The sequence below is a fragment of the Scylla paramamosain genome, chromosome 33 (genome assembly GCF_035594125.1).
Source record: "Scylla paramamosain isolate STU-SP2022 chromosome 33, ASM3559412v1, whole genome shotgun sequence".
Classification (NCBI taxonomy): Eukaryota; Metazoa; Arthropoda; class Malacostraca; order Decapoda; family Portunidae; genus Scylla; species Scylla paramamosain.
Genome location: NC_087183.1, coordinates 9,258,413 through 9,285,829, shown reverse-complemented (window position 1 = coordinate 9,285,829; position 27,417 = coordinate 9,258,413). Strand labels below are relative to the sequence as shown.

General features: G+C 38.5%; 1 protein-coding gene and 1 long non-coding RNA gene across 23 annotated transcripts in view; one reads left to right on the top strand and one right to left on the bottom strand.

Moving 5' to 3' along the window:
- LOC135089635 (restin homolog) overlaps positions 1–10,193 on the top strand; it is a 167,070-nt gene extending 156,877 nt beyond the window's left edge. For 18 of the 22 annotated variants that reach the window (XM_063985483.1, XM_063985482.1, XM_063985480.1 and 15 more), the window contains 4 exons: positions 5,743–6,008; positions 6,285–6,447; positions 7,028–7,209; positions 7,991–10,193. In XM_063985483.1, the coding sequence (XP_063841553.1) occupies positions 5,743–6,008; positions 6,285–6,447; positions 7,028–7,209; positions 7,991–8,037 (658 nt within the window). In that variant the 3' untranslated portion in view covers positions 8,038–10,193. Of the gene's footprint in view, positions 1–152; positions 194–1,603; positions 2,541–5,742; positions 6,009–6,284; positions 6,448–7,027; positions 7,210–7,990 lie in introns of those variants that run through there. The other 4 variants (XR_010261566.1, XM_063985484.1, XM_063985486.1 and 1 more) reach the window with 3 other exon arrangements.
- The window catches only part of LOC135089638 (uncharacterized), a 77,069-nt gene extending 60,056 nt beyond the window's left edge, over positions 1–17,013 (bottom strand). Inside the window, exon 1 of the long non-coding RNA XR_010261567.1 lies at positions 16,212–17,013. This is a non-coding gene — a long non-coding RNA (uncharacterized LOC135089638). The remainder of the gene's footprint in view (positions 1–16,211) is intronic.
- Between the last annotated feature and the right edge of the window lie 10,404 nt (positions 17,014–27,417).

Below are 27,417 nucleotides of genomic sequence, written 5' to 3'. Positions count from 1 at the left end.
CTAATCAATAGTTTTACCACATGCTTTTTAGCAAAATATTTAGAATTCATTAGTTTCACCTAATTATCACAAGTTACAATTCCATAGTCTTTCAAAGGCATGTAATGTTGATGACTTTATTAACTTCCAGTTGATTTTTTTTCTTTTTCTAGTCAAGAGTCAGATCCCAGTATTCTGGACTTGTTTGTGTAAGGTAAGAAGTGCCCGGCATGTTGGGTAGGTCTTGTGTATGGCTTAAAGGGAAGGCTGCCGCATGTCACACTGGTTCATTAAGGCCAAACTATTTTATGTAGAGGCTTAAGTAGTGTATGTATTGTACAACACAAAGATTTTTAGTAGAAATACTACATTTGTGTCAAAAAAATCATTATCTTGGAGTTAAGTTTCAATTATAAAGTAACTTAACTTCCATAAAGGTTTCATGTTTTTTTTCAGACTGAAGATTTAGATGAATTTAGGGTATACCAATCCCTTTATGTCAAAATGATCATAAAGTCTGTAACTTGATCTTATGTTTGTCTGGGGCTTACCAAAAACTAGGTTGGCAAATGTGAATTTTGAAATTTTGGGTTTCTATTGATATGTCCCCAGCCACTGAATCCACAAGCCAGTGTAAGTCAGTGGTGGTGCCAAGCCTGGATAAATGGGGAGGGTTGCATCAAGAAGGACATCCAGCATAGAACCTTTGCCAGATCACTGTATAAAGATTCTGGACTAATAAGGCTGTCATAAAAGAAAAATGCTTTGTGAATGCCCTCATCTCACTTGATATACATATTCTTGATCTTATCAAATGAATAACCTTCCTGACTTACTTTTGATTGATAAAAAAGGATAGAAAAGATTAAATGATGTTATCCATAGAATATTTATAGTAAGCATGTATAGTAAGGGTCTTAATCCAGTGCATCGACATCAGCTGTGCGAATAGCTTGCCAGATAAGCATTGCCTCCGTCATACTCTGTCATAGACACTCACCAGGCTTCATCAAGCTGAGGGGGGTTGGCTTCTGTGATGTGAATATAATGATATGATACAGAGAAGGCAGAGTTGATTTAATAGTTTATGGGGATTCACTGTGCAGTAGGTTCATGTCAGTCCCATGAATTGTGGGAGTTGTTAAATGGCATGTGAAGAAAAGATCTTTATGGTTAATGTTCATGGGAGATGATATATTTTGTGGGATATTACCTGTTTTGTTAATAGTTGGTACAACCCATTTTGATACTGTCAGCTTTTTGAATACTATACCTACTGCTTTTCTGCCATTGTAGCCTGAGCTGCTTATAGATGCAAGGTACAGTGACAGTGTCTGGCTTTTGTGTTCTTGTACAGTTGCTGTGATGGATAGAGAATGTGTAATGGTATGTACATTATGATAGCTGTTGTACTTTACATAGATGATTGCTTCTTGTATATTACTTAAAGAAAACTGTCATCATGATTTTTATATAATGTAAAGCTCAATATTTGTAAAACAATGATAAGAATTTTTGTTGATACTAATCTTAGAACATTGCTTAGATAAGATATTTTGATTATAATACTGGAAGCACTTTAAGGTGGAGTTTCTCTAACAACATTGTTCTGTACCACCTATAGCCAGATAGAGACAAGTCTTCTGTCTCTGCGGAAGTTAGTATCAGAGACTCGGCTCAAAGCATCAAGCCCTCACACAGCATCCTCCCTACACCAAGGATCTCCCTGATGACATGAAGATAGATATATTTTTTAAAGGATTTTTTTTTATTTAGTTATTATAAATTAGATACCTTACTTCAAGATCATGAGAAATGGTCTGCACTGTATGAACTCTTGATTATGTAGTTATTAAAAGCCACTTCCCTTAAATCTTATTAGTACTGTTTTTTTTTTCTTTCTTATGTTTTTAATTGGTTTTGTTTCTTGTTTGTTTCCACTCCAAAGCAATATCTTGGGCCAGAAATTGTTTTCGATTTACTACAAACTGTGTAATCAAAGTCTTCCCCCTAAAATAGAATTTAAGGTTGAACATTTTTGTTAAGGTCTACAAAACTAAGTTCCATATCATTAATAGCATGTAAGACTTGTTAAATATTTGGACCAGAGCATTCTGTGTGCCTTATTGTGCTGATATAATTGTTTACTGTTTTTGTTAATTTTTAGGTATCAGTGGTGGAAATATATCTTCATTTATATATATATATATATATATATATATATATATATATATATATATATATATATATATATATATATATATATATATATATATATATATATATATATATATAGTGTTGTAGTTCCAAATGTGAAACTTCTCAATTTCCCCAAAGTAACTTATGAAAAAACATTTTTTTCTGAGATGAGTGAGTTCTTTATTTCATAAATATACAAGAATGAGGTGCTTATACAGTAGCAAATGGTGAATTTTCTGCTTTGGGCACCTGCTTGAAGGAGTTTCCAGGAGCTAGACTAATAGTTATTATGTAATTATTTGTGGTGTGGTGAACACACACACACACACACACACACACACACACACACACACACACACACACAGAACATAAGTGATTGTCCTCTACCCATGTTAAATTGTGAAATCATAACTCAGCTTAGATCAGTACCAACTCTCTGTTGGGCAAACAGGGACTATAATATGAAAGCAGATCCACCTAAATTGTTTATGCTTGGCTAAGGATTCAAACCATAGACTTTTCATTAATGAAATAACCCTGGCAAACTTGATACCAGCAAGGCTTTTTGTCTCATGGCTTGTAAACATTGATTATGCCTTCTCAAGTAGCAATATATAGTGATATGACACTATATGAGGTGATGCATTAAATGTATTTGATTGGATTCAAAGTTAGTGCACCAAAACATTATATAGTGAACAAAGTTCAGCTAAGGGAGGGGACAGATTCCATGCTGTTCAAATATCACTTATGAAATATTATCCTCTGTAAATGCTCATATGTTTCAGTCTTTTGTATATTTTCTATTTCCACCACTGCTAATTATATAGCATTAAGTGTCATATGCATGTAAATCAGGGGATGTACATAGCCAAACCACTATGCTGCCATAGATGTACATGTGACATGACTGTAACCAGTAAGGTTTATTGTGTTCTAGTCTTAATGATGTAGTTTTTGATTATGGAGAGAGAGGGAAAGGTTGAGTTTTGACAGATGTTAACATCATCATATATGTAACATATCTTCAATAGGTATTTGAGCGGCACAGTAAAAGTTGTGTTATCTTGGGGTGGACATCATTCAGTAATTATGATCAAGACAGATATGAAAGTCATGACAATTTTATTTTATTTTTTAGTATGTATGACACAGATTTATTGGTAAATGTGTCCTCAATGCATCACAAGGGTTTTCAGCTTTAATTTCATGTCATGCACAACAGTTACTTTGCCATCAGTCATATTCAACTTAATTGTCATGAGTGAAGAGCAGAGATTTTCCTAAAGTGGCAATGGTGCAATGCCTCAGACCCAGACTACCTGTTCATTCTGCATTAACTGTGTATGCACGGAGAGCTGTCACATGGTGTGTGGTAGCTTCTTTTTGGATCAGAGCATTATGATCATACACACAAATTAACATGAATTAACCATGCTAACCTTCTAATGGGTCTCTGGCCCCTTCAAACTCAACAAAATTTATCTGACTTAGCAAACCCTCCTCTATCTTCTGTACTAAAAAGTAATAATCTACTTTCAAATGACAGAGATACACAACTTCTACTGAACTATGGATTTATGTAATTAATGTATAATTTCAAGGTGTCAGTAATGATCCAGATGTAGAACAATATAGAGCATATCACATGAGTTGAGGAAGAGGAATTGTTAGGTATGGATGAGTGTACTGCGTGCTGCTCTCAAGTGGTGGTGCAGTGTGGTAAAGCAAAGCAAGCCAGAGCTTGTCTATTGTGTTCCTGTCATCCTGTTTAGGACTTTTCAAGAGGTGAGAGAGAGGAAAGTGACAAATTTTTACAAAAGTTATTTGGCCATGTAGGATTGCAGCATCGTATGTATTAAGTAATTTTTTGTTATATTGCGAATTTAATGTTTTTTTGAAGGCTAAGATGTGAGGGTATGCTTGCAAGTGTATGCACATAGAGGCTTGTCCCGCTTACCCTCCTCTAAGGGGGATGACAGCCTGGTGTACTGGTAGATCACCAAATTACTGAACCCTCATTAATTTAGTAAATTGTCAGTCTCACAAAAAATTGAAGCAAAATTACAGAAGCCATGGAGTTTTAGATGTTAAGACAAAAAATCTCAAAATCCCATTGTTTGATACAATTGAGAATGAATATATTCCAAATTTTTATGCTGAAATAATCTTGAAAGATATAGTGTGTTGGATGTGGTGGGGAAAAGTGATACTGACTACATGTCTCACAGCATAGTGATGTAGGAAGAATGCTTCACCAGTACTCATGACAGGTGTCTCAGCTCTGATGTTTTCAAAAGTACTGTGAATATGTTTTAAGAGATGGGTAAAGGCTACTTATTCAGCAAAGAAAAATTACAAGTAAAGGTGAAGTATTCAGTAAAGACAGGTAAAGGCAAATTACTCAATAAAGAAAATATTTTCAACTAAAATCCATTAAATCTCTTAGAGTTTGTTGTATTATGCAATCTGTTCATACTTCAGAAATATGCACATGTTCCCTGCACATACATGTTGAAACTGTCACCAATGATCAGTTCCAGTTGTAGTACAAACAATGGAAACTATTATTCAGTTTTCACACATTAAATCTAAGGGTCTTCATTATCCCATACATAAATTATTACAGTTACAAAACTTTTTTTTTTTTCCTAATGTCATTGTTTCTTTGTTGATTGGCTCAGGAGACCTTGCACATTTCTCAATAGATACCTTCCCATTTATCAAACCACAAGTGAAGTAAAAAATCACATGGCTTCAGATGTGTGGTGTATAAGTTAACTTTGTTACATGATTATAACAGATTGATACTGCATATATTTCCTGTGACATACTCAAAACCATATCATCATTGTTATCATCATATTTTACAAGATAACTCTGATGTCTTCATGGGTTAGCCTTAGTCATCTGGAGACAGTTTATCAAGCTTCAGTGATATTAACGTTGTGAGTTTTACAGTTGCATTGATTTGTTCAGAAAACATATCATGAGTAAACCTCATATTGATGGAAGTTAGTCTTCTGACATATCATATCCCTTTAAGGGTTGCCATGATTTTACCTTAATGATTATGAATCTTGTGGTCGAGAACACTAGGTTATTGAGGGTTCTTGTTGATATGGATGAGAATCAAGCCCATTTGAGAATGCTTAGGCTTATTGTTTCACTGGTAAAAGTATCATCACAGATTTACTTCAAACTTGTCAGCATAATTATAGTGTAGTGATGCCAAACAGTGATTTGTGTTTGCTGTACTGGCAAAAGAGAGAGAGGGGATGAGGACTGATGGTTTGCTCAGGCTTTGTATTCTTGTCATGGACTGTGTTTTATGAATAGACATTGCTCAGAACATGTATTTGTTGATTCTAATTTTAATAATTGATTGTTTCTACAAATTATGGAATATTATTATCAAAGCTGGTATCATTGTGGAGTACATCTATCTCATTTTTGTATATTTTGTAAGTGATGAATATTATCCAACAAAAGCAAAAGTGAAAATAAAATAGTACAATTTGAATGCATAAATGTCATGTAACTTACAAAATTATTTCCTCTCAGCCAAGAGGGACGTGTAGGGGAGCTTGAGACTGAGAAGTTCAGTTTGGTGGAGGAAGTAGTGAGTCTGCAGGACCAAGTGGCAACACTCAAGACTGAAATGGTCACCGTGAACACAAAGGCAGCAGAAGCAGAGGCAGAGGCTGAGAAAGTGGGTATTCTCCGTGCGAAAGTGGAACTTCTGGAGACGGAAAAGCGAAGACTGGAGAGCAAGATTGTTGACCTACGGGTAGAGGTTGCATCAACAGAGATTAGTCATAATGATTCAGGTAAGTCTCAAATACCTAAGGTGTCATGTGACTCCATTGTTGCAGCACCTTAGATCAATGAATTGGTTAATTTCTTCATGATGCCAAACACAATTCTCATTCATCTACAGAATCTATTAGTGATTGTTTTGCCAGCAGGTAATGATTAATCAAAAACTGCATGTGTGTTGTTGGAAAGGTAGCATAAGAACATTATCTCTTATTCTGATTAAAAGTTTTGTTTTATTTATAAGTTATGAAAAGTAATTAATTTCAGTGTTATTTTACATTTTTCAGATAGCTTTTTGAAGCAGATGTTGGAGGAGAAGGACCAACTTGAAGGACAGGTCAACTTCCTCAACTCACTAATAGTTGACATGCAGCGGAAGAATGATGAGCTCAATACTCGCATCCAGATATTTGAAATGGGAAACGTTTCAGATGATACCAAAGCCAACATGTGAGTTGCTGATGAGTGGTAGCAATGAGTGTATGTTTTGTGCTAGTTTAACCCTTTGACTGCTATTTGGTACATCTTTCCATAATTACTAATCACTCTGAGACATCAGACATCTTTACTTATTCTATAGCCACCTCCAATATCTAAACTGGATAGAAATTGCAAAAATCTATTCTTTTTAATCCCCTTCTTTCTTGTAAATGCTTATAAATATTTCATGCATTATTTCTGGTGCTGTTAATTGTTTTGTATTGCTGTGAATGGATTTAGATTTTTCTTTGTTTTATACTAGATTAAGGAGTGATGGCTTCAGTAGATCTACAAATACAAAAAATAGCACTAAGATAAGTGAGATCCAGTGCAGTAAGGTAATCAGTAAATTGGATATAGTAGTCTGCTTACTCATTCTTTATTTGCAACACTGTGTCCTTTTTGTCTTAGCCTCAAATAGTTCACCAATAACTTCATTGGTGCCATACATTCAGTTGTTGGCTTCACACTTTAAATCAATACTATCCATTTCAAATTGGTAACCAAAAAGCACTTTGTAATCTAGTTTGTTTGACATATTTTTGTGCAGGAATGGCATCAACTTATCTGGGGTGCGTGCAGTGGCTCCTCGCATGTTTTGTGACATATGCGACTGTTTTGATGCTCATGACACTGAGGACTGCCCCAAGCAAGCCACCTCAGAGTCCCCCCCACCCTCACAACACCATGGGCAGCGGGGCACCGTTAGGCCGTACTGTGATACATGTGAAGGTGAGCCACTTGTGTGTGTTGCTTAGCTGTCACTCACAGGATATGAGGTACATTCATGGGATCCTGCCTTATCTCATTTAGTAAATCATTACTTTAAACTTGTGAAAACTCTTAGCATTTATCATGTCCTTCAGATCATTTCACTTACCAATACAGCAATAGGGAAAACGTGTGTGTGTGTGTGTGTGTGTGTGTGTGTGTGTGTGTGTGTGTGTGTGTGTGTGTGTGTGTGTGTGCAGTAAAACAAGTGTTAATTTTATGTATGTCAAAAATTTATAATGCCACTTCATCACAGTGATATATGTAGAAAAAAAGTATTCATAATATGAATACAGTGTCTTATATTACATCCAAAGGTTATGTTCACTATGTTACCACAAACTTAAAGTATAGTAGTCATAGTATGTAGCTGGAATAGTACTTATATGAAGCAAGGGTAGCAGTAGTAGTAGTAGTAGTAGTTGGTGTTGTAGAGAATATAGTTTACGGGAATTAATAATTTAAAAAGAGAGAGAGAGAGAGAGAGAGAGAGAGAGAGAGAGAGAGAGAGAGAGAGAGAGAGAGAGAGAGAGAGAGAGAGAGAGAGAGAGAGAGAGATGAATATAGCTTCAGACAAAAAGAAAACTAATATTATTGTGCATGCCTTACCAACTGTGAATGCAGTATTGTACTTTAGTTTTACACCTTAGTCAAGAGTTCAAGTAATGAAATATCATGGAAATATATGGTATATTTAGTTGGGTATTAGAAGTAATGGTTTTGGTACTGTTCTTTATTTCAGTATTTGGACATGAGACGGGTGAATGCAATGAAGATGAAACGTTCTAACTGAGGCTGTGAATTGTATTATAAGTTGAAAGTTGTAGTTTAAGTTATGTTTGACTCTGTTGAGATTTTCCTAGACTAAAGGAGAGTATTAACTGTTGAAAATGTATGACGATCATCTTTTTGTTCATCATTTTACAAAGGATAGTATTGGGCTTGATGAAACTCTTAATTATTTACAAAAGATATTGATTTATGAAACCTGTGAAGTTGTAAAAGATTTTGTTCTTGGCATTGTCTGATTTTACTGTGAAAAGTGCTTGAAGGTTTTGTTATTTAAGCAATAATCCACTTGTGGTTTTTTTATGTGGAGGTTGGTAATGATGCATATTCAGCCAGATTGACAACATTCACTGAAAGTAATCACAGCATGATAATTTTCCCTCGCATTTTACAAATTATCAAAGCTGCTTTCGCTGTGTGTGGAAGATCCAGACATGGAGAGTCATGCTTTCCTCCTGCTGCAGTAATGCAGCTGGAATAGTTTGTGGCAGATGTGCAGCTTTTGTGCTTTTCTGTCTTTAAGGCTGTGCAGCTGGAACAGTGTGGTATTATTATGCTGGTGTTTTGCAGCTTCTCTGGCTGTGCAGCAGGAGTAGATAATGTGCAGCACCTCTTTGGTTCATACACTGCAGCTTTGAGGGGATATTCTTGTATTGCTCATCCAGGTACAATAAGTTCTCAGTAAAGCAATAATTAGCCCTCCTGTAAAGCCACCTAGGCTGTGGAGTGGATGCTATGTGATGGCGGCAGACGTCCTGTAGCTTTAGTGAATACGTCTTCCCCAGAAACGTTGCATTAAATCGTCCAGTCTTGAGGCATTTGTAACCCATAATTTAGCGCTCCATAATCCAGTCCTGCAAGTCATTATGGCACATAAGTTCAGTTTGTCTTTTAGGGCAAGTCTTCCCTTGCTTTCTGGTAGCAGCATAGTTGCAGACCTTGAAGTAGGCATAGATTCAATGATGCATTTATTTGCATATGTAACTATCTTCCATTCTTAGAAACAAAATTTCTAGTCATTAAAGCAAAAGTCCTTTCATTCTGGCAACAAAAGACACAGGGGAACATCTCATATATATATATATATATATATATATATATATATATATATATATATATATATATATATATATATATATATATATATATATATATATATATATATATATATATATATGTGTGTGTGTGTGTGTGTGTGACATTTCCCCCACTAACCTTAATAGAAATCTTGAAGTGTATTGCCAACACAGCATGATGTTCAGTTTACTTCAAGAAGTAATAGCAATTTTTCAACTAAAATGAATTTATGCTCATATACATTTGTGCTGAAAATACTTCACTACGTATAACTTTAACAAATAGAAATCATCATTTTGAAGTAGATGCAACAATTGCCAGTAGTTGAATAGAAAATTCATGGCCTCCAGTAGCCAAACAGTATTAATGTGTGACATAAAATAGTTTAATTCTAATCCTGATAGTGGAATGAATGTATGTAGTGTATCCACTTCCCAGTTTGATTGTAAATGGAAGGACTTTTTGCTGCATTGTAAAAGTTTTAGAAATAATCTTTTTAATCAGTATTAGAAATTATCTGTTTTTACCCAAACTCCTTTCAGGCATCACTTTTACTCATAGTTAACTATATTCTGAATCTTCATGCAATTTGACCTATTTGAGGTTTAATTTCAAGTGACATTCATATCATATGTCTTGTACCTTATGGGGAGGATTTGAAGTTTTCAAGCTGTTTCTTGCATTTTTTACTTATTTCATTGCTTTACAAGTTGGATGTGATAACCTTTTCTACCTGATGTGGTTCCCAGGGTAACAGTACTACTTAGGAGGCAACAAGGTGTTGTTTTGTTCATGAGGCGTCCAAGGAATCACAGTGTGGGTAGTGTTACTCATGTGCCAGTTTTGTTATGTGCATTCTAAAAGTTTTATTGGTTTTGGCTGACTAGGGATCTGATATATTAGTGGACTATGTTGTAATAGTTAATCTGTTATGCATCATTATTTTTATTTGTGGAGGTAAGACAATAATGTTTAATACTAACAAAGTACTGCTGTTTACCTTTGCTATATATGAAAAGTTACAAATATTTTTGTAAAGACATTGTACAGAAAAACTGCAAATATAGCTCTCCTTTAAATGTATCCTTTGCCAGCCTAATGAGTGGACAGGTGATTGAGGTTACCTGTGAGGCGTGATGTGAATCAGCCTGGGAGAGACGAGTGAAAAGAGAAAATAAAATGGGGGTGGAAAACAGACATTTATGCCCCATAATACAATTTTAGGGGAATAATTACCAGAGGTATAATATCTAGAGAAATAGAGCATGGCCATAGTAGTTTAGCACACACACACACACACACACACACACACACACACACACACACACACACACACACACACACACAATGCAATATAGCCATTGATATGATTTGTAAATTGTTATTCATTGCATATAAAACAATAATTTAATTCACTAGTATTCAAATGGAGATCTCTTTACTCTTTCGAATATTATGAGAGAGAGAGAGAGAGAGAGAGAGAGAGAGAGAGAGAGAGAGAGAGAGAGAGAGAGACTTTGAAGGATTTTAAAAGATAATCGTATCCGAATGTTAATGATCAAGAGAGAGAGAGAGAGAGAGAAGCGTACACACAATGTCCATTAAAACAGCACTATAAGTCAATTAAGAAAAACTGAGGCGAGCGAACCGGAACAGTAAACTTTGATAACAGGTTTTGAAGTGGTGATATAAGTGGTACAGTAGTGGGTGATGTAAGAGAGGCAGTAGTAGTAGTAGTAGTAGTAATAGTAGTAATAGTGGTGGTGGTGATGCGCGTAGTAGTTTTAAAGGAGTAGTAGTTGTTGCTATGATGGTGATAGTAGTAGTAGTAGTACTAGTAGTAGTAGTTCAATTCAATATTCTTTATTCACACAAGATGTGTACACAAACTAAAAAATACATACTAAAACTAAAAGAAAGAAAAACATTTCATTTAATTATTAAAAAAAAAAAAAAAAAAAAAAAAAAAAGACATAAATTTATACTAAATTAGACAATATCATACTGAATCCGACGTCACTCGGTGCACAAAGCATCAATCAACATCTTAGTTTCCCTTACATCTAAGATTGTGGTATCACATCTATCCCTCATCAAACACAATTCACGAATTTGTGCACCAGTCCGTGCAAGTTCGTACTGGTCACACTGCAGCTGCGTCCAAACCTTATTGATGTCTCCAATATTCATATTAAATTTGTATGAAAGATATCTTACATTACTGCCCATTATTGAATGTCTTCCATAAACCCCCATTCTTCCTATTGTTCTTATAACCATATTGTCTGATGTTAATATTTGGTTTATAAAAGCAATCTCCCGTTTTGCGAACCACATTTCTGGGGGCATAACATTAGCAATGTGAGGAAGCAGACTACAGTGTGTGGTCCAGGGCAGCTTCCACACTCGACGCACTGCAACCCTCCACGCTCGGTACACCGCTTCCATGCTACCATCACACACATTTAAAAGTTGACTACCATAAAAACTAGAACAATATTTAAAAAACAAAGTATTTCTTACATGTGACAGTCCACCCTTAAAACGGGATAAAAATGAATTACATTGTCGATAAAAATCAGTCACACATTTAGAAGTATCACATTTAAAAATATTTCTTCCTAAAACATTTCCCAGGTGTACAATTTCCTCCATAATATCAATAGTTTTACCATTAATTTCTACATTAGGAATTATATTACTTCTTTTATTACCGTGGAAAACTATTAATTTGCTTTTCTTTTCGTTATACACAATGTCATATCTCGATGCATAATCTACACAGATGCTTATCATCTTCTTGAGAGCAAAAACACTTGGTGCTAGACCTTTTAGGTCATCAGCAAACCCGAAGGCTCCTGCATAGGTGCCACCCATGTAGCAGCCAACGCCAGAGTCTCGCAATTCCGTGAGTAACCCGTCTACATAAACACAATACAGTATAGGAGAGATCACACCACCTTGTTTGACTCCATTACTCACTTCAAATGTACTAGACAGTAAGTCATTCCATCTTACGCTTAGTTTTTGATTTACGTACATGTTTAACAATAATCTACATATAAGAGGACATACATTACGTTTCAATAGAATATCAAATAATTTGCAATAATTAACTCTGTCGAAAGCCTTGCTTGCATCTAACGTAAACCCATAAACAGTTGTACCTTTAGATACATAATAAGACACAGTTTCTCTCACCATTGCTGTACACATAGTAGAGGATGTTCCTTCTTTGAACCCAAACTGCAAATCATTGGTCAATAGTTTATCCCTTTCTCTCATCAATACAATATTATCCAGTATTTTACTCATCAAACTACTAAGAGTAATCGCTCTGTAATTTTCACTGGTATTAAGATTTGCCCAACGACCTTTAGGAAGCGGTATCATAACCCCTTTCATCATGCTGTGGGGAGAGAAACCGTGCCTCAACATGGCTGAAAACAGTACAGACAAGTGTCCGTATAACACATCACCAGCATGTATGAGATGGTCAGACATCAGGTCACCCTCACCTTCTCCCTTTCCAGGCCTCACTCTCCGCAGTGCTTGACGCACCTCATCAGGCGTAATCAAGAGTATACTTTCATTACTATTTTTCTGACAAGAAATTACACTGTTGATGGCAGATTTTAAGCTATCCATCTCATTTGTATCGTATGAGGTACTGTTGTAAAGCTCTTCAAACTTTCCTTTAAATAAATCAGCTATATCTTTAGGACAAAGTTTTCCATCAACTGCCTTAGGCGTTTTTTTTTTTCTTCTGTTTTCCCTTGTTTCTTACAGATCTCCAAAACTGTCTACCAGAAGCACTAGCCTGCAAACTCTCAGCTAATTTCTCTGTAGTTATTAACTCTTCTTGCTTTATAACCATCTTGCGTGCTTGGTGATAACATTTACGTGTTGTACGGCGTATTTCGGCAATGAGACCTTGCTGAGGTCGTTCACTGTCTACCCATAACCTGTGCCAAAACAAAGCAGTGCGAAAATAACCCTCAACACAATCATTCCAGCCTGGCACAATTTTCTTAACTCTCCCACAATTTGTCCTTGGTATACACTCTTTACTTGCCTTTATAAGTGCATTGGTGATATGATCATAAAATGCTGCTATTTCCATTTCATGCTGGGTGCACATATTATTTCTACACATTAACATATCTTCATAGTAGTAGTAGTAGTAGTAGTAGTAGTAGTTGTTGTTGTTGTTGTTGTTGTTGACTTTTAATTAATTCAATCAATCAATGTCTTTCAAATTACATAAACAAATTGCACACATATCACATAATACTGAAGCAGTACGAGTTTTTTGGCTGGAATATAGACTCGTATAAAATGAAAGCTTGTAAGATTATTGATGAAACTTATAAACTGCACCTTTGAAGAAAACGTAGTAATAGTAGTAGTAGCAGTAGCAGTAGTAGTAGTAGTAGTAGCAGAATATAGAGCGGAAGAGTTGGCTCACATGTACAAGAATTTTAAAAGCAAACTCGAGTAAAACCAGAATATAAATCCATGTTTTCAATCAGATAAAGGCGCAGCGGAGTGGAGTGAGTGAGTGAGTGAGTGGAGTAGGTGGGTGGGGGCAAAGTGATGGGGCATGGGAGTGAGGGAGGGAGTGAGGGAATGAGTGGGTGAGAGCAGTGGCGGGGTTCGGGAGCACCGCGCATCACTCCTTTTACGGAGAATTAATCCGCTGGTGCTGGGAGTGGAAGTCTCTTTGGGGACTGAATATTACCTGAATCAAAAGACTCAAAGGCCTCCCACCAGCTCCACATCTACCCCGCAGTACACCTGCGTTAATTAAGGCACGCTCTCGTATTTCTATCAATATTTTTTCCCTTCCCCGCCATTTTCCCTGACAAATTCATAATCCTGTTGATATTTTCCTTTCGCTCTGGGTGTATTTAGAAGCACTGTGTTAATGGGCTCAATTCAGGTTAGGTTAATGGGTAGGTAACGAAGAAAGGCAAACAGAGAGAGTATAGAAGTCAGATGCTCAAGTGGAAATGGTTCTAGAGGATATAAATTAGAGGAGAGAGAGAAAAAAAAAATACATATATATATCCGGAGGTAGAAAGGCCCAAGAAAAAAAATAATAAATAAATAAGTGAAGGGGAGTGAAGGGGACGAAATGTCGGGAAAGAGGAAAGGAGTAAGGTGAATTAAAATGTCGAAGGGGGGAATAACATGAGGTGAGGAATGTTCGGTGGGATGGAATGATGTTGGGAAGTGTCAGGGAAAAGTAAAATTCGGGGAGATATGTCGGGAAGGAGTAAGACATGAGGAAAGATGTAGGGGAGGAGGAGGAAGAGGAGTAGGAGGACTAATAGCAATATCGGAGAGGGAGAGTAAGGCATCGCAGAGGAAGACATGGGAGGAAATGTAGATAGGAGGTAAGATAGGGAGAAAAATGTCGGGGAGGGGTAAGACACGGGAAAAAATGGGATGAAGTAAGATAGAGAAATGTGCGTAGGGAAAATGTACATGGAGAAAATAACTTGATAACTTTTGATGAAATGTCTCACGTGTACTCGTCAGGGTGAAATGTCCGGAAGTGAAAAGACTCAGGGGTAAAAAAGAAAATACCCTGGGAAAGCAGATCACGGGGAGAAGTGTAGATAAATACCCAAGAGGGAGAAACGTTGGGAGGGGAAATCAAGAAGAGAAAAATGCCTAACGAAGAATGTCCTCGAGGGATTAATGTCCAGTAGAAAAGGAAATGTCCGGAGGGGAAACACATGTAGAAAAGGAAAAATATGCTTCATTCGATCGAGGCACCGTCATTCTAGGGCCCGTATTCAGAAACGCTTGCTGTCACCACGACTAATTTCAAAGGTCACAGAGATGATTAGCCAGATTCTCAAGACTATTTCCCCCGGTTAATAATATATAAATTTTATTAATCTGTCACTAGAACCATAAAAAGGCACTCTTAAAAACCCGTTTCACTTCGCCACAACTAATTTTCAAAGGTCACAGAGACGAGTAGCTGGATTCTCAACACAGCTTCTCCTGTTAATGATATAGAAACTTTATTAACCTATCACTAGAGCCATAAAAAACACCCTTAACAAAAACACGTATATCTTCAACTAGAGGCTTTTGAATGTAGTGGAGATGCGGCGTAGGAGTGCTTTAAAATGCGACTCTAGAACAGACGATACAGGGAGTAGAGGTCTATCAGTGACGAGCAGTATCGGGAAGTCATGTTGCTGTCTGGTGTTGGTTGGTCTGCAGTGCGCCGCGTGAGCCTCGTCGATATGCCAATGTAATAATGCGCCGTGGAAAATAAAGGCAGTGTAGTGGGTGGTCAGAAATCGAGAAAGTTTCTGCCATTATTCCCATTGAGTATGTATGTATGTTGGTTTGCCATTGTTTTCTTAATTTTTTACTTTTTTTTTTTACTGTTTTTATCTTATTTATTGTTGTTTTCTCATTTTTTTACTATGTTTTATTGTTATATTTACATTTTTTATTGTTCTCTTATTTTGTTTTATTGTTTTCCATTACTTTCATTGATTTTTTTTTTGTTGTTTTCCTTATCTCATTTATTGCTTTATTGCTTGACCTTATTTTTGTTGTTTTCGTTTAGTATTTTTTTGTGATTTCTTAGTGTTGATCTGCTGACAGTCACCTCACAATGACACATGAAAGATTTCCCAGATGATCAGACGACTTGAGATCGCGTGATGATCAGACGACTTGAGAGAGAGAGAGAGAGAGAGAGAGAGAGAGAGAGAGAGAGAGAGAGAGAGAGAGAGAGAGAGAGAGAGAGAGAGAGAGAGAGAGAGAGAGAGACTCAACAAAATGTAAATGATTAGACCAGTGGTTCTCAATCTTTTTTCAGTGATGGCACCCTGAATTTATATAATCCTTTCTGTGGCACCCCTTTTTCACCATCACCCCTCCTCACATGAATTAACTTCTGATATAAAATTGTACCTGTTTGAATTACTTTAATTAATGATTTAAAATTATTATCCGTACTCAAACGCCTGTTGTTGTTTCCTCAAGTTCCTTACAACAGAAAAACTGGTCCACTATTTTAACATTATGAATGTACCGAATGAATGCCGATAGTTGAGCCTTACCTCCAATATCTGTGGACTCATCTACCTGAAGTGCAAACATTTCACTTTCCTTTACAGAGGCACATACAGTTTCCTCTATGTCTGCTGACATATCACGAATCCGTCTGCTGATGGTACTATCCGAGACGGGAATTTTTTTCACTTGTTTTTCTGCTTCACTTCCAAACATTGTTTTTACAATGGCACTACAAGCCGGAAGAATTAGTGTCTCTGCTATTGTATGAGGTTTCATGCTTTTAGCGACTAACTCTGCAACTAAGTAGCTGGCCTCTTGTGCTTTATCAGAAACTTTGACTGTTTTAGAAAGCATCACCCTCTGTTGTTTTTGTTCATTTAAAAGTCCTTCAAAGTAGGATCGAGGCTTGTTGGCAAGATGACCATGTTTCAAAGATAAATGCCTCTTTAATTTGCTGGGTACCATCGCCTCATTAGCTAATTTATCACCACAAATAACACACAGTGGTGTAGGATTAACCTCATCGCCACACCAAAAGAATCCCAAATCTAGATAATTATCGAAATAGGAGCGATTTTTCCTGCTTTTTTTGGAAGTTGATTTGTTTGCTGTTGAAATGGACAAATCCTTTTCACTCGTACTTCTACTTTCGTTTCCTTCTTCACCCTCACCACTATCTCCATGTTTTCTCTTCTTAATGACAAACTTATCCATTGTGAGTTTAAGTTCAATACAGCTGCAGATTATCAGAAGCAGCAAGGAATACACCCGTACAGCTCGATGTATAGTGCCTCACTGACAAAAATCGGACAAGTACCGAACACGTACTGGACGACCGACGAGTATAAACAAAGAAAATTGGGTTACGCAAGGAGTACTATTACATTCTATTGACATTATTATTATTATTATTATTATTATTATTATTATTATTATTATTATTATTATTATTATGCTATCAGTAGTAGTAGTAGTACAAGTGTGCAAAAGGAAATATCTACCTATATTTTAGTAAAATATTAGAGCAAGTAACTTCCTACACCGACATTTAATTATAGGCAGACTGCTACAAACTGTTTTACAAATGTACCTTGAAACGATCTAGCCAAGACAAAATTCATGGCAATCTTGTGGCACCCCTAGGCGCTGTCCGTGGCACCCCAGGGTGCCGCGGCACCCAGTTTGAGAACCACTGGATTAGACTGTAGCATGTTACGTGATTTCTGATTGCGACTGTGCCTTCATTTCGCTTCCGTGGCAGGAAATAAAAAAAAAAAAAAAAAAAAATGGTGCGCTTTAATACGAGAGCCCCCCCCCTCCCACTAACTACGGGACGAAAGAAAACAGGAAACTACAAAATGAAAACGGAGGACACAATTGAAGCTTCAGTCTCGGTTCCGAATCTCGTTTCATCTCGCATCGCAATAGTCCGATTTGAAAGGGAGGCTGGGAGGGGAGAGGAGAGGGCAGTGGAGCCAGAGGGAGAAGGGAGGAAGAGGAATGGGGGGATGTGCAAAAAGGGAGAAGCTAGAGGGAGGAAGATGAATGGGGGAATGTCGGGAGAGGGGGAAGCGAAAGGGAAGTAGGGACTGGAATCAAGGGAAAAAGTAGTAAATTAAGGGAAGGAAGAGGAATGGAGGGAATAGGGGGATGGGATAAGAGGAGGAGGAATCAGGGAAGAGGGGGTAAGCAAAGGGGAGGAAGAGGAAGGGAGGATATTGGAGATTTTAAGCGAAGGAGGAGGAGGAAGAGGAATTAGTTAAGGGTAAGAAGGGAAATAAAGGGAATGAGGAACAGACGTAGGAGAGGAAGGGAAAATAACGCAAGAAATGGGAGCAGGAGAAACAGCAAATAGGAGCGGAAACAAATTTAGAGTAGGAAGGGAAATGAAAGGCGCGGGTGTTGCAGTGTTGCTGAAGATGTAATGACACAGGTAATAACAGAACAGAAAATATAGATAAATCGTGTGTCCGACTCTCTGGTATTAACACTTGAAATACTATTAATAATCAACATTTTCAACACTGCCTGCCTGCCTGCCTGCCTAGCGTGAAGTGCGCCTCTGAAACCATAATATCCAGCGTCCTTTCCCGTAAACTTCAAATACCTCACCTACTAACAGACGTAATCCTACCCGTGCTACCAATACCGTGCAGCTTTCACCATACCGCTGTCACCTCACCGTACTTCGCTCACTATAGATGGACAGATAAACAGAGCAATACTGATAAACCTAACTATATCAGCCTCGGTGTCACGTAGATATTGCTTTGATACTCGAAACCCAAACGAAACAGTGCTCGGAACATGAACTCAATCAGACCAGCGTGTTCAATTTCATCATTTTGTTTGTTTCATTGTTCATTGAAGGCGTTGTGTTGATGCGTCTAGTGGTGAGATCCCACAAGGGAAGATCTAGCAGCAGCACACCTTTTGGCTCATACGAGGATGGCTGTGATTGGTCAGGTATGGATCTTCTGTCTCGGGTTCACCTTCCATCTCGTGCATGTGGATCAGTTAGAAAGTTGCAGTTACTTGAAAATCCATGAATCAAAACTGTCAGGGAGATAAAAGGTATATTGCAGAGAGAGAGAGAGAGAGAGAGAGAGAGAGAGAGAGAGAGAGAGAGAGAGAGAGAGAGAGAGAGAGAGAGAGAGAGAGAGAGAGAGAGAGAGAGAGAGAGAGAGAGAGAGAGAGAGAGAGAGAGAGAGAGAGAGAGACCTCAGATATTTGTTGATTTCTATACAACTCAAAGAAATTTACTTATTTACTTTCATTTATTTATTCTTTTGTAACATTCAAGTTTTCATGAATAATACATTTGACACACACACACACACACACACACACACACACACACACACACACACACACACACACACACACACACACACACATCCGCCTTTGTTAAATGCGTTGATAAATTTAATTCCAATCGTGCATTTTACGTGTAACAAAACTTTAGTTGCGTTTGTCATTTCAATTATATACACCACAATGTTAACTGTTCGAGCTTTTGTTGTGCGTGTATATCTGATGACTTCTCTACGCCTGCCTGTGTTTGAGGCCCTAGAACCAGTCAGTCAAGCAGTCAATCCGTCAATCAGTCAGTCAGTCAGTTTTATGATCATTCCATCTGCTTGTGTCTGGTTCACTGTCTTTGTTATCTTGTCTACACGTAAATACACAGAACACGTACATATACATACATTTTTACATACTTGTGAATGCTAACAGCTGTAAGATAACAAACATGAATGTATTTTCTATTAAAATCGTCGTTTTTCTTTTATAAACTTTCAAGGGAATATGTTTTTTTTTTTTCTTTCGTCTTTCCACTTGCATTCTCTTCTCGTGTGTACCATTCCCTTAATTTAAAACAAAATTTATATTCATCCACTCTTGACTTCGCTGTCCTTAACATTTTCAGTGCCAGACAACTTTTTCGCATGATCTTTTTACACATTACTTACATTTACATACGAGTCTTTTTTTAAACAGACGCATAGCTTAGAGAAGACAAAATTAACCTTCCATTTTAATTATTTATTGTTCTTTTTCCGTGTTCATGGGAGCAGTTTTAACAGGGCTCTGAATGTTAACAAGGACGGGTATGCATAAACACAACTCGCCAGGCATTTACATAAGAGTCTTTTTAAATAAATGCGTGGTTTAGAAAAATGTAAAATGAATCTCTCTCTCTCTCTCTCTCTCTCTCTCTCTCTCTCTCTCTCTCTCTCTCTCTCTCTCTCTCTCTCAGCAATTTTTTTTTCCGTGCTCTGAATATCAACAATGGACTACCACAGCAGTAAAATTGTTCAGACATCTCGAAAGTTTATCATTTATTTGAGCATTGACTTGAATACCACCGTCGCTTTCAGGATTAATCGTTAACATCTTCGCAAGTTTCCTATTTTAGCTGTTCCTTTATTCGCTGGGGTCGTGATAATGTTGACTCCAGGAATACCTTCAGGCGAGACGAAAATATAGACTTGTACGCCCTTCCTATTTTTCAGCATTGGTTCAGAAATACACTCACTGACAGATAGAGAGGAATTGAAAGGAAGGAAGGAAGACCGAATGGAGCAACGCGCGCACACACACACACACACACACACACACAAAGCCTTTCTTATCTCGCTCTTATTTATTTATACACTCGTTCACTTATTTATTTTATTTATTTATTTATTCATTTGTATATCTATCTGTGTATTTATATATCGATTCATCCATCTATTTATCTATTTATCTGTCTATCTATCTATCTATCTCTGTCTGTATTTTTTTTATTTTGGATTTCCTTTCTCGATGTATTTTGAGTACATTGGCCAGGCCTATAGAAACGTAAAAATATAAGGAAATGAGAAAAGTTTCATGAATCCGTCAGGCCTACACACACACACACACACACACACACACACACACACACACACACACACTCACACACACGAAGTCTCACCATCTGCTTCTATTAACTCTGTCAAACTGCAATTGACGAAAAAAAAAAAAAAAAGACTGTCTACACGGAAACATGGGGAGGGAGACGTGACGGATGTGAATCAGGAAACCTCAGTATCGGTGGTGGTGGTGGTGGTGAGTTTGTCGTGGGAGGCAAGAGTTGAAGCAGAATATAAGAGCTCCTGAATTGAGTTGGCAGAAGCGAGAGAGAACCAGAGGAAGACGAAAAGGTGGTTTATCAAAGAATCGGGAAAAAGAAGTGTGTGGTTGGGTGATACTTTGAGGCCCTCTCCCACACACACACACACACACACACACACACACACACACACACACACACACACACACACACACACACACACACACACACACACACACACACACACACACACACACACACACACACACACACACACACACACACACACACACACACACACACACACCTTCCTATAAAATCACACTTGAAACTCGAGGAAAAAAAAAAAAAGGGAAAAGCGAAATGGCGGGTTCAAAATACAAATGAATAACTTTTCCTAGAGAAGGAAACTTAATGAAGCGGCAGAACGCAAATAGAACAAAGAACAATACAAATTTTCCCCCAATAGCTCGACATCCTTTAACTCAAATAGAGAAAACGGTGGTTGGTTGGGTGCGACATGTGTTTATATACGTGATATGCAGAGACAAAAAGAGATAAAGATGTTTAGAGAGTGAGAAAAGATTAAAAGGAAGAATAAAAGATGTGAAGGACGCGGAAAGGGAAAAAAATAAAATAAATGAGAGGAAAGAGTTAGGAGAGGTGAAAGATTTGGAAAGAACTGAGAGGAAAGAGGAAGGAGAGCGGGTTAAAAGAACTGAAAGAGGAGAGAGGAAAGCAAGAGAAAGGGAGAAAGTGGAAAAGAAAGCTGAGGGAAAAGTTAAATAAAAGGAAGAACGGAGTCAAGAGGAAAGAGGAAAGGGAGAAAGGAAGAGAGAGAGAGAAGAGATTAAGATGAAAACAGTGGAAAAGAAGGCCAAATTTAAAAGGAAAGGGAAAGAAGGAAGAGGGGCGAAGGTGGTGAAGAGGAATGGAAAGATGGCAGGAGATTAAGAAGACAAGGAAAAGAGGAGAAGGTTAAGATAAAAAAGAAAACTGTGATTAAGAGGAAAGAAAATACAAAACTAAGGAGAAAATAAAAAAAGAAAGGGGATAATTAAGAGAAAAAGAAGACACAAAATGATTAAGAGGAAACGAAAAGGAGAGAAAATTATTAAGAGGAAAGAAAAGAGAGTAGGAGATTATCAAGGAAAGAAGGGGATGAGGTAGCTAAGAAGAAAGGAAAAGGGGAGGAGACGTGAGTTCTGAAAATAATGAACGAAAAGGCATCGTCAGCTTAACCAGTGTTCCTGAGGGGAATATCTCGATTGGATGTGGGGAAGTGTGTGTGTGTGTGTGTGTGTGTGTGTGTGTGTGTGTGTGTTTGTGTGTTTGTGTTTGTGTGTGTGTGTGTCGACATTAAACTTTTCTCGTCTCCATTCCTTTATTGGTTTCCTGTATTATTTGTTCTCTCTCTCTCTCTCTCTCTCTCTCTCTCTCTCTCTCTCTCTCTCTCTCTCTCTCTCTCTCTCTCTCTCTCTCTCTGTTCGTTGTGAATTGTTTGGTTTCTCTCTTTTTTTGTTTTTGTTTTTCTTTACACGTTCGAAGTTGTGTTTGTTTCCCTGTTTCGTCTTTCTCTCTCTTTCTCTCACATTCTAGCCCCTCTCTCTCTCTCTAATCCGTCTGGCTCTCTCACCTAATGAAACTCTTCCGCATTTCTTTCCATTCGTTTTATTTCTTCATTCTCTCTCTCTCTCTCTCTCTCTCTCTCTCTCTCTCTCTCTCTCTCTCTCTCTCTCTCTCTCTCTCTCTCTCTCTCTCTCTCTCTCTCTCTCTCACTAGTATCAATTTATCTACCCATCTGTTATCTATCTACATATCGATCTATCTAGCTAGCTGTCTGGTATCTATCCGCTATCTGTCTGTCTGTCTGTCTGTCTACCTATCTATTTATTTGTCTATTTACCTATCTATTTACCTACGCACCTTCCTATCAATGTTGCGGGTTACCCTTCCATATTTGTAAAGTTAAGATATTGGCTACTACAAACTTTAAATATGCTGCAAGTCAAACACACTGTCCCAGATACCTGCCACTTGCAAACCCGCGGGGAACTTGTAACAAGAAACGTGAACTTCTGAGAAACTCTCTTACGTAGTGGAAGTTATGGGAAATATTCAGATTGGAAAGGTTGTCCTCCTTCCCTCCACCATCTTACAATCTTTATTATGTTCACCATCTTAGTCTATTATCATTAGTTGCCTTCACATTCGCCTTCACTATCTATCCACCATCTCTTTAGATACAGAAAAGGTGAAGAAAAGGCGAAAGGAAAATGAAAAAAAGGCCTGAGATACAAAAAAAGGTGAAAAAAAGGAAAAGTACAATAAAGGTGCTAATCTGTAAAGAATAGAGCCAAGAAGGGATTATCCAGAACTGAACTGACTTGAAGTTTTTATCACAAACAGCTTTCTAGATGGTAGGTTTTTTCTTTCTTTTTTTTTTTTTTATTGAGGGGGGTGTTTGCTTCCTGCTTCTCCCAACAAACAGCAGATATTAAGTAAGTCTTGTTTCCTGCGTCACGTAACCTCATTATACATCGCTGAAGGCTTCCTGTTATCCGTTCTGCTCACTTCCCTGGCCTCCCATGCCGCCCTCGTCACTGTATTACTACCGTGCATCACCGCCTCTATTTTCAGACCATGGCGCCGCGTAACCTTGGCTGCCTGTCGCATCTTCCTGTAATTAACTTCTCCTTCCTACACACACACACACACACACACACACACACACACACACACACACACACACACACTGATAAAGAGTAATATTCACACTAATACAACATAAAGAGGATGAAAAGTAGAACAAACAAATATAAAAACGTGTATGGAAAAAAAAATCTTACATTGTTCTCTTGGGAATCGGGGACAGGTTAAGCCACATTCCTAACCTGTGTCTATCTTACATTGTACCTATTTACCTCGTTGTTGTGCGTGGGGAGGTACTACATACAGGTGTTGACAGGTGTGGACGTGCCAGTAGAACCATCAGTATTTTCGACAGGTGTGGACGTGCCAGTAGAACCATTAGTATTCTCTACATTATCACCACTTTTATTTTAACTGTCAGAGCATCATAACTTCACTATCAGTATTACTATCACTTCTTATTTTCCTTTCGAATCATTAGCATTTCATCATCACTTATCACCACTTTCTTTTTTCCTGCGAAATCATTAACATTTCACTTCATTTCACCTTCAGATAAGAGTTTCCATATACTTTCTCTTATACTCATATTGATTCGGCAAATTACTCGCCTCTCCTGGTCCCTTTCCCATCAGTCAGTAGCTTAATTTCTTTACTGTCCTTCCTTCCGAGTGTCAAGTTCATTTTTCCCTCCCTAAGACGAGCATTTCATTCTCAAATTCCCAAAGTCGAGTCTGAAAGGTGTTGTGAGCTGCTCTTCGATCCACTTTATCTCAAAGGGAAGTCCAACTTTGTCATGCTGTTAACACGATTGAAGGGAGTAGAGAGAGAGAGAGAGAGAGAGAGAGAGAGAGAGAGAGAGGAGAGGAGAGGAGAGGAGAGGAGAGGAGACGAGGGGAGAGAGGGAGAGAATCTCACACACAGGAAATCAGTCACTTGAACCAGATTACAAATTTCAAACAAATCAAAACAGCAAAGGCAAAACAAAAAGTCCCAATGTACGGCGTAACATTCTCGTACGGCAAGAAGGAGCACAGCGTGGAGGAGGTGCGGGTGGCCCGCGCCAGGGCCGAGTTTGCCCAGCAGGGCAGGCAGCAGGCCCGCAAGTTTGCTGAGGCCAAGAAGCGGCCACAGCAAACCACAATGAGCCGCAAGGTGCACGAGGATCTTCCTCCACCAAAGGGGAAGAAAATCGTCACTGTTATGAAGGTGGACGACGCCCGCGTGGCGCCCTCCCTGGAGGAGCGCCACGCCCGGGTCGTCCACCGGAACGACGTGGCTCCCGTGCTGGAGGACAAGCCCGTGGTGGCGGCGCCTCCAGCACCAGGGGTGGGGGAGATGGTGCGACGCACCATGTACACCCCAGCCAGGTTCCTGAAGCACCTGGCAAAGCAGGACGAATTCTTCCTGCGCAAACTCGGGGTTCGTTACGGCCTGTCCATCGTGGTGGGCACGCCAAAGACCAAACTACATATTGAAGGCCCAAAAGCCAATGTCTGGGCCTGTTACGCGTGCCTGAAGGTGCTGCTCGTTAAGTGGCACCAGCGCGAGGCCGCCACGCAGTGAGCGAGGCCAATAATGCACTGAGTGCCATCATCTTTACACTGCACCGAGCAGCAGCGGCGAGCGAGGCGAGAACAAATAAATCTAGCGGCGAGCGATGCGAGAACAAACACTACTATCGGCGAGCGATGCGAGAACAAACACTACTATCGGCGAGCGATGCGAGAACAAACACTACTATCGGCGAGCGATGCGAGAACAAACACTACTATCGGCGAGCGATGCGAGAACAAACAAATCTAGCGGCGAGCGAGGCGAGAACAAACAAATCTAGCGGCGAGCGATGCGAGAACAAACAAATCTAGCGGCGAGCGATGCGAGAACAAACAAATCTAGCGGCGAGCGAGGCGAGAACAAACAAATCTAGCGGCGAGCGAGGCGAGAACAAACAAATCTAGCGGCGAGCGAGGCGAGAACAAACAAATCTAGCGGCGAGCGAGGCGAGAACAAACAAATCTAGCGGCGAGCGAGGCGAGAACAAACAAATCTAGCGGCGAGCGAGGCGAGAACAAACACTACTATCGGCGAGCGAGGCGAGAACAAACAAATCTAGCGGCGAGCGAGGCGAGAACAAACACTACTATCGGCGAGCGAGGCGAGAACAAACAAATCTAGCGGCGAGCGAGGCGAGAACATTTACTTAATTTCGTGTATGACTTTCGTGTATGACTTTCGATGAATGACTTACTCTTAAATGACCAAATATACCGTATAGTAGTGAACTCATTAATGTATTGTTATTCATTCTGAACTAATCCCGAAAGTGTTTGTGGGAGGGACACTGGTACCTTTTCTTTCGTTTTTTTTTTTTTGTTTTTGTTTTTCGCTTCATTTTTTTTTTTTTACTACATTAGAAATTCCAAATGATGCCAAGATTTATAGTAGAAATTTTGCATTGAATTATTATGTTTATTTTGTGAGCTCAGGGATTGCTATGTTAGTTATTATTATTATTATTATTATTATTATTATTAGTAGTAGTAGTAGTAGTAGTAGTAGTAGTAGTAGTGAGAGAGAATCTTATCAGCAGACTTGTCACTCAGAAATACCAGAACTTTAATTCCTTTCTACTCTTATTTATTTACTTATTTATTTAGTATCTTTTTGGAATCTACAATTAGCCTGAATCTCTCTCTCTCTCTCTCTCTCTCTCTCTCTCTCTCTCTCTCTCTCTTTCTCTCTCTCTCTCTCTCTCTGTCAGGAAGATTAAAATGCTATCAAGGTCAAAGGTCAAAGGAGCAGCCCAAACTCTACTGGTGCCGCGTGTTGTAATGAAAGTGTTGTGGTGGTGGTGGAGTCAGGTCTGGTAGTTCCCTAAATCTATTTTTTCTTATTTCTGTTATCATTTTTTTTCTTTGAATTAGTCATTATTTCCTTACTCCCCACAAACCGACTTTTTTTTTCTTCTATTCGTTTTCTACTTGTTTCCTTCATTGTTTTTTCTTCATTCTTCTTACTTTCGTTCTTTCCTTTTTTCCTTCCTTCTTTCTTTCTTTCTTTCCTTCTTTCTTTCTTTCTTCTTCTTCCACGTTCACACACACACACACACACACACACACATTTGTTCTTTCGTAATCCCTCTTTGTCCATACCCTCCTCCTCCTCCTCCTCCTCCTCCTCCCTCTCCATTTCCTTGAATTTCTTCTTTTTCTTTGTAAATGCCTCCCAGGGTTGGTGTCAATCCCGTCTTTACTGCGTCACACAACCCCAACCTCACCTTAAATATGCCAGCTTTCGTCTCAACACTTATATATAAATCACAACATTCAGTCACAGTATTAACATTTTCACTGCAATGAGCGTGGTCCAATATTTATAACACTATAATAAAGATCCACAAGAGGAGTGAGAGGGAGATTAATGTTTTTCGCCTTTTCTAATCTTTTCCTGGGATTTCGTAAGGTCTTCCCTACTTATCAACCATTATGAGATCTTTCTTCTTGCTCCACAGCCGTCTCTAAGCATTCTACTGGCTAAATACTACTAAATATACTCTTTCTTGTCGGTGTTTATTATTTCGTTGTTCCTAGTGCTGTGACGTGTTGCATATCGCAGTGCGTAAAGAAATTATCGAGTATACCAATGAAGGAGTAAGTTTGGTTTTCCCATCGCCAAAAAATCAAGGCCAGTAGCAACACAACTCGTATTTTTGAATGCATAACTTTCTCCTCTTCTTATCTGCACCGGGAATGAGTGGGAATAATTTTTAGATAATCACAGAACCAGTCGTTGAAAATCCATTAAGGAGAGAGAGAGAGAGAGAGAGAGAGAGAGACACGGTATTGTATCCCTTATCGTATCCCTGCAGTGACGAGTATTTGTTGTGGTGATCGCGAGAAAAAAAAAGAAAAAAAAAAAAAAGGGAATGAAACGTACTCCGGAAGATTGCCAGATGTCGCCACACGCAGCCGCACTGGGACCAGGTAAGAGAAGAT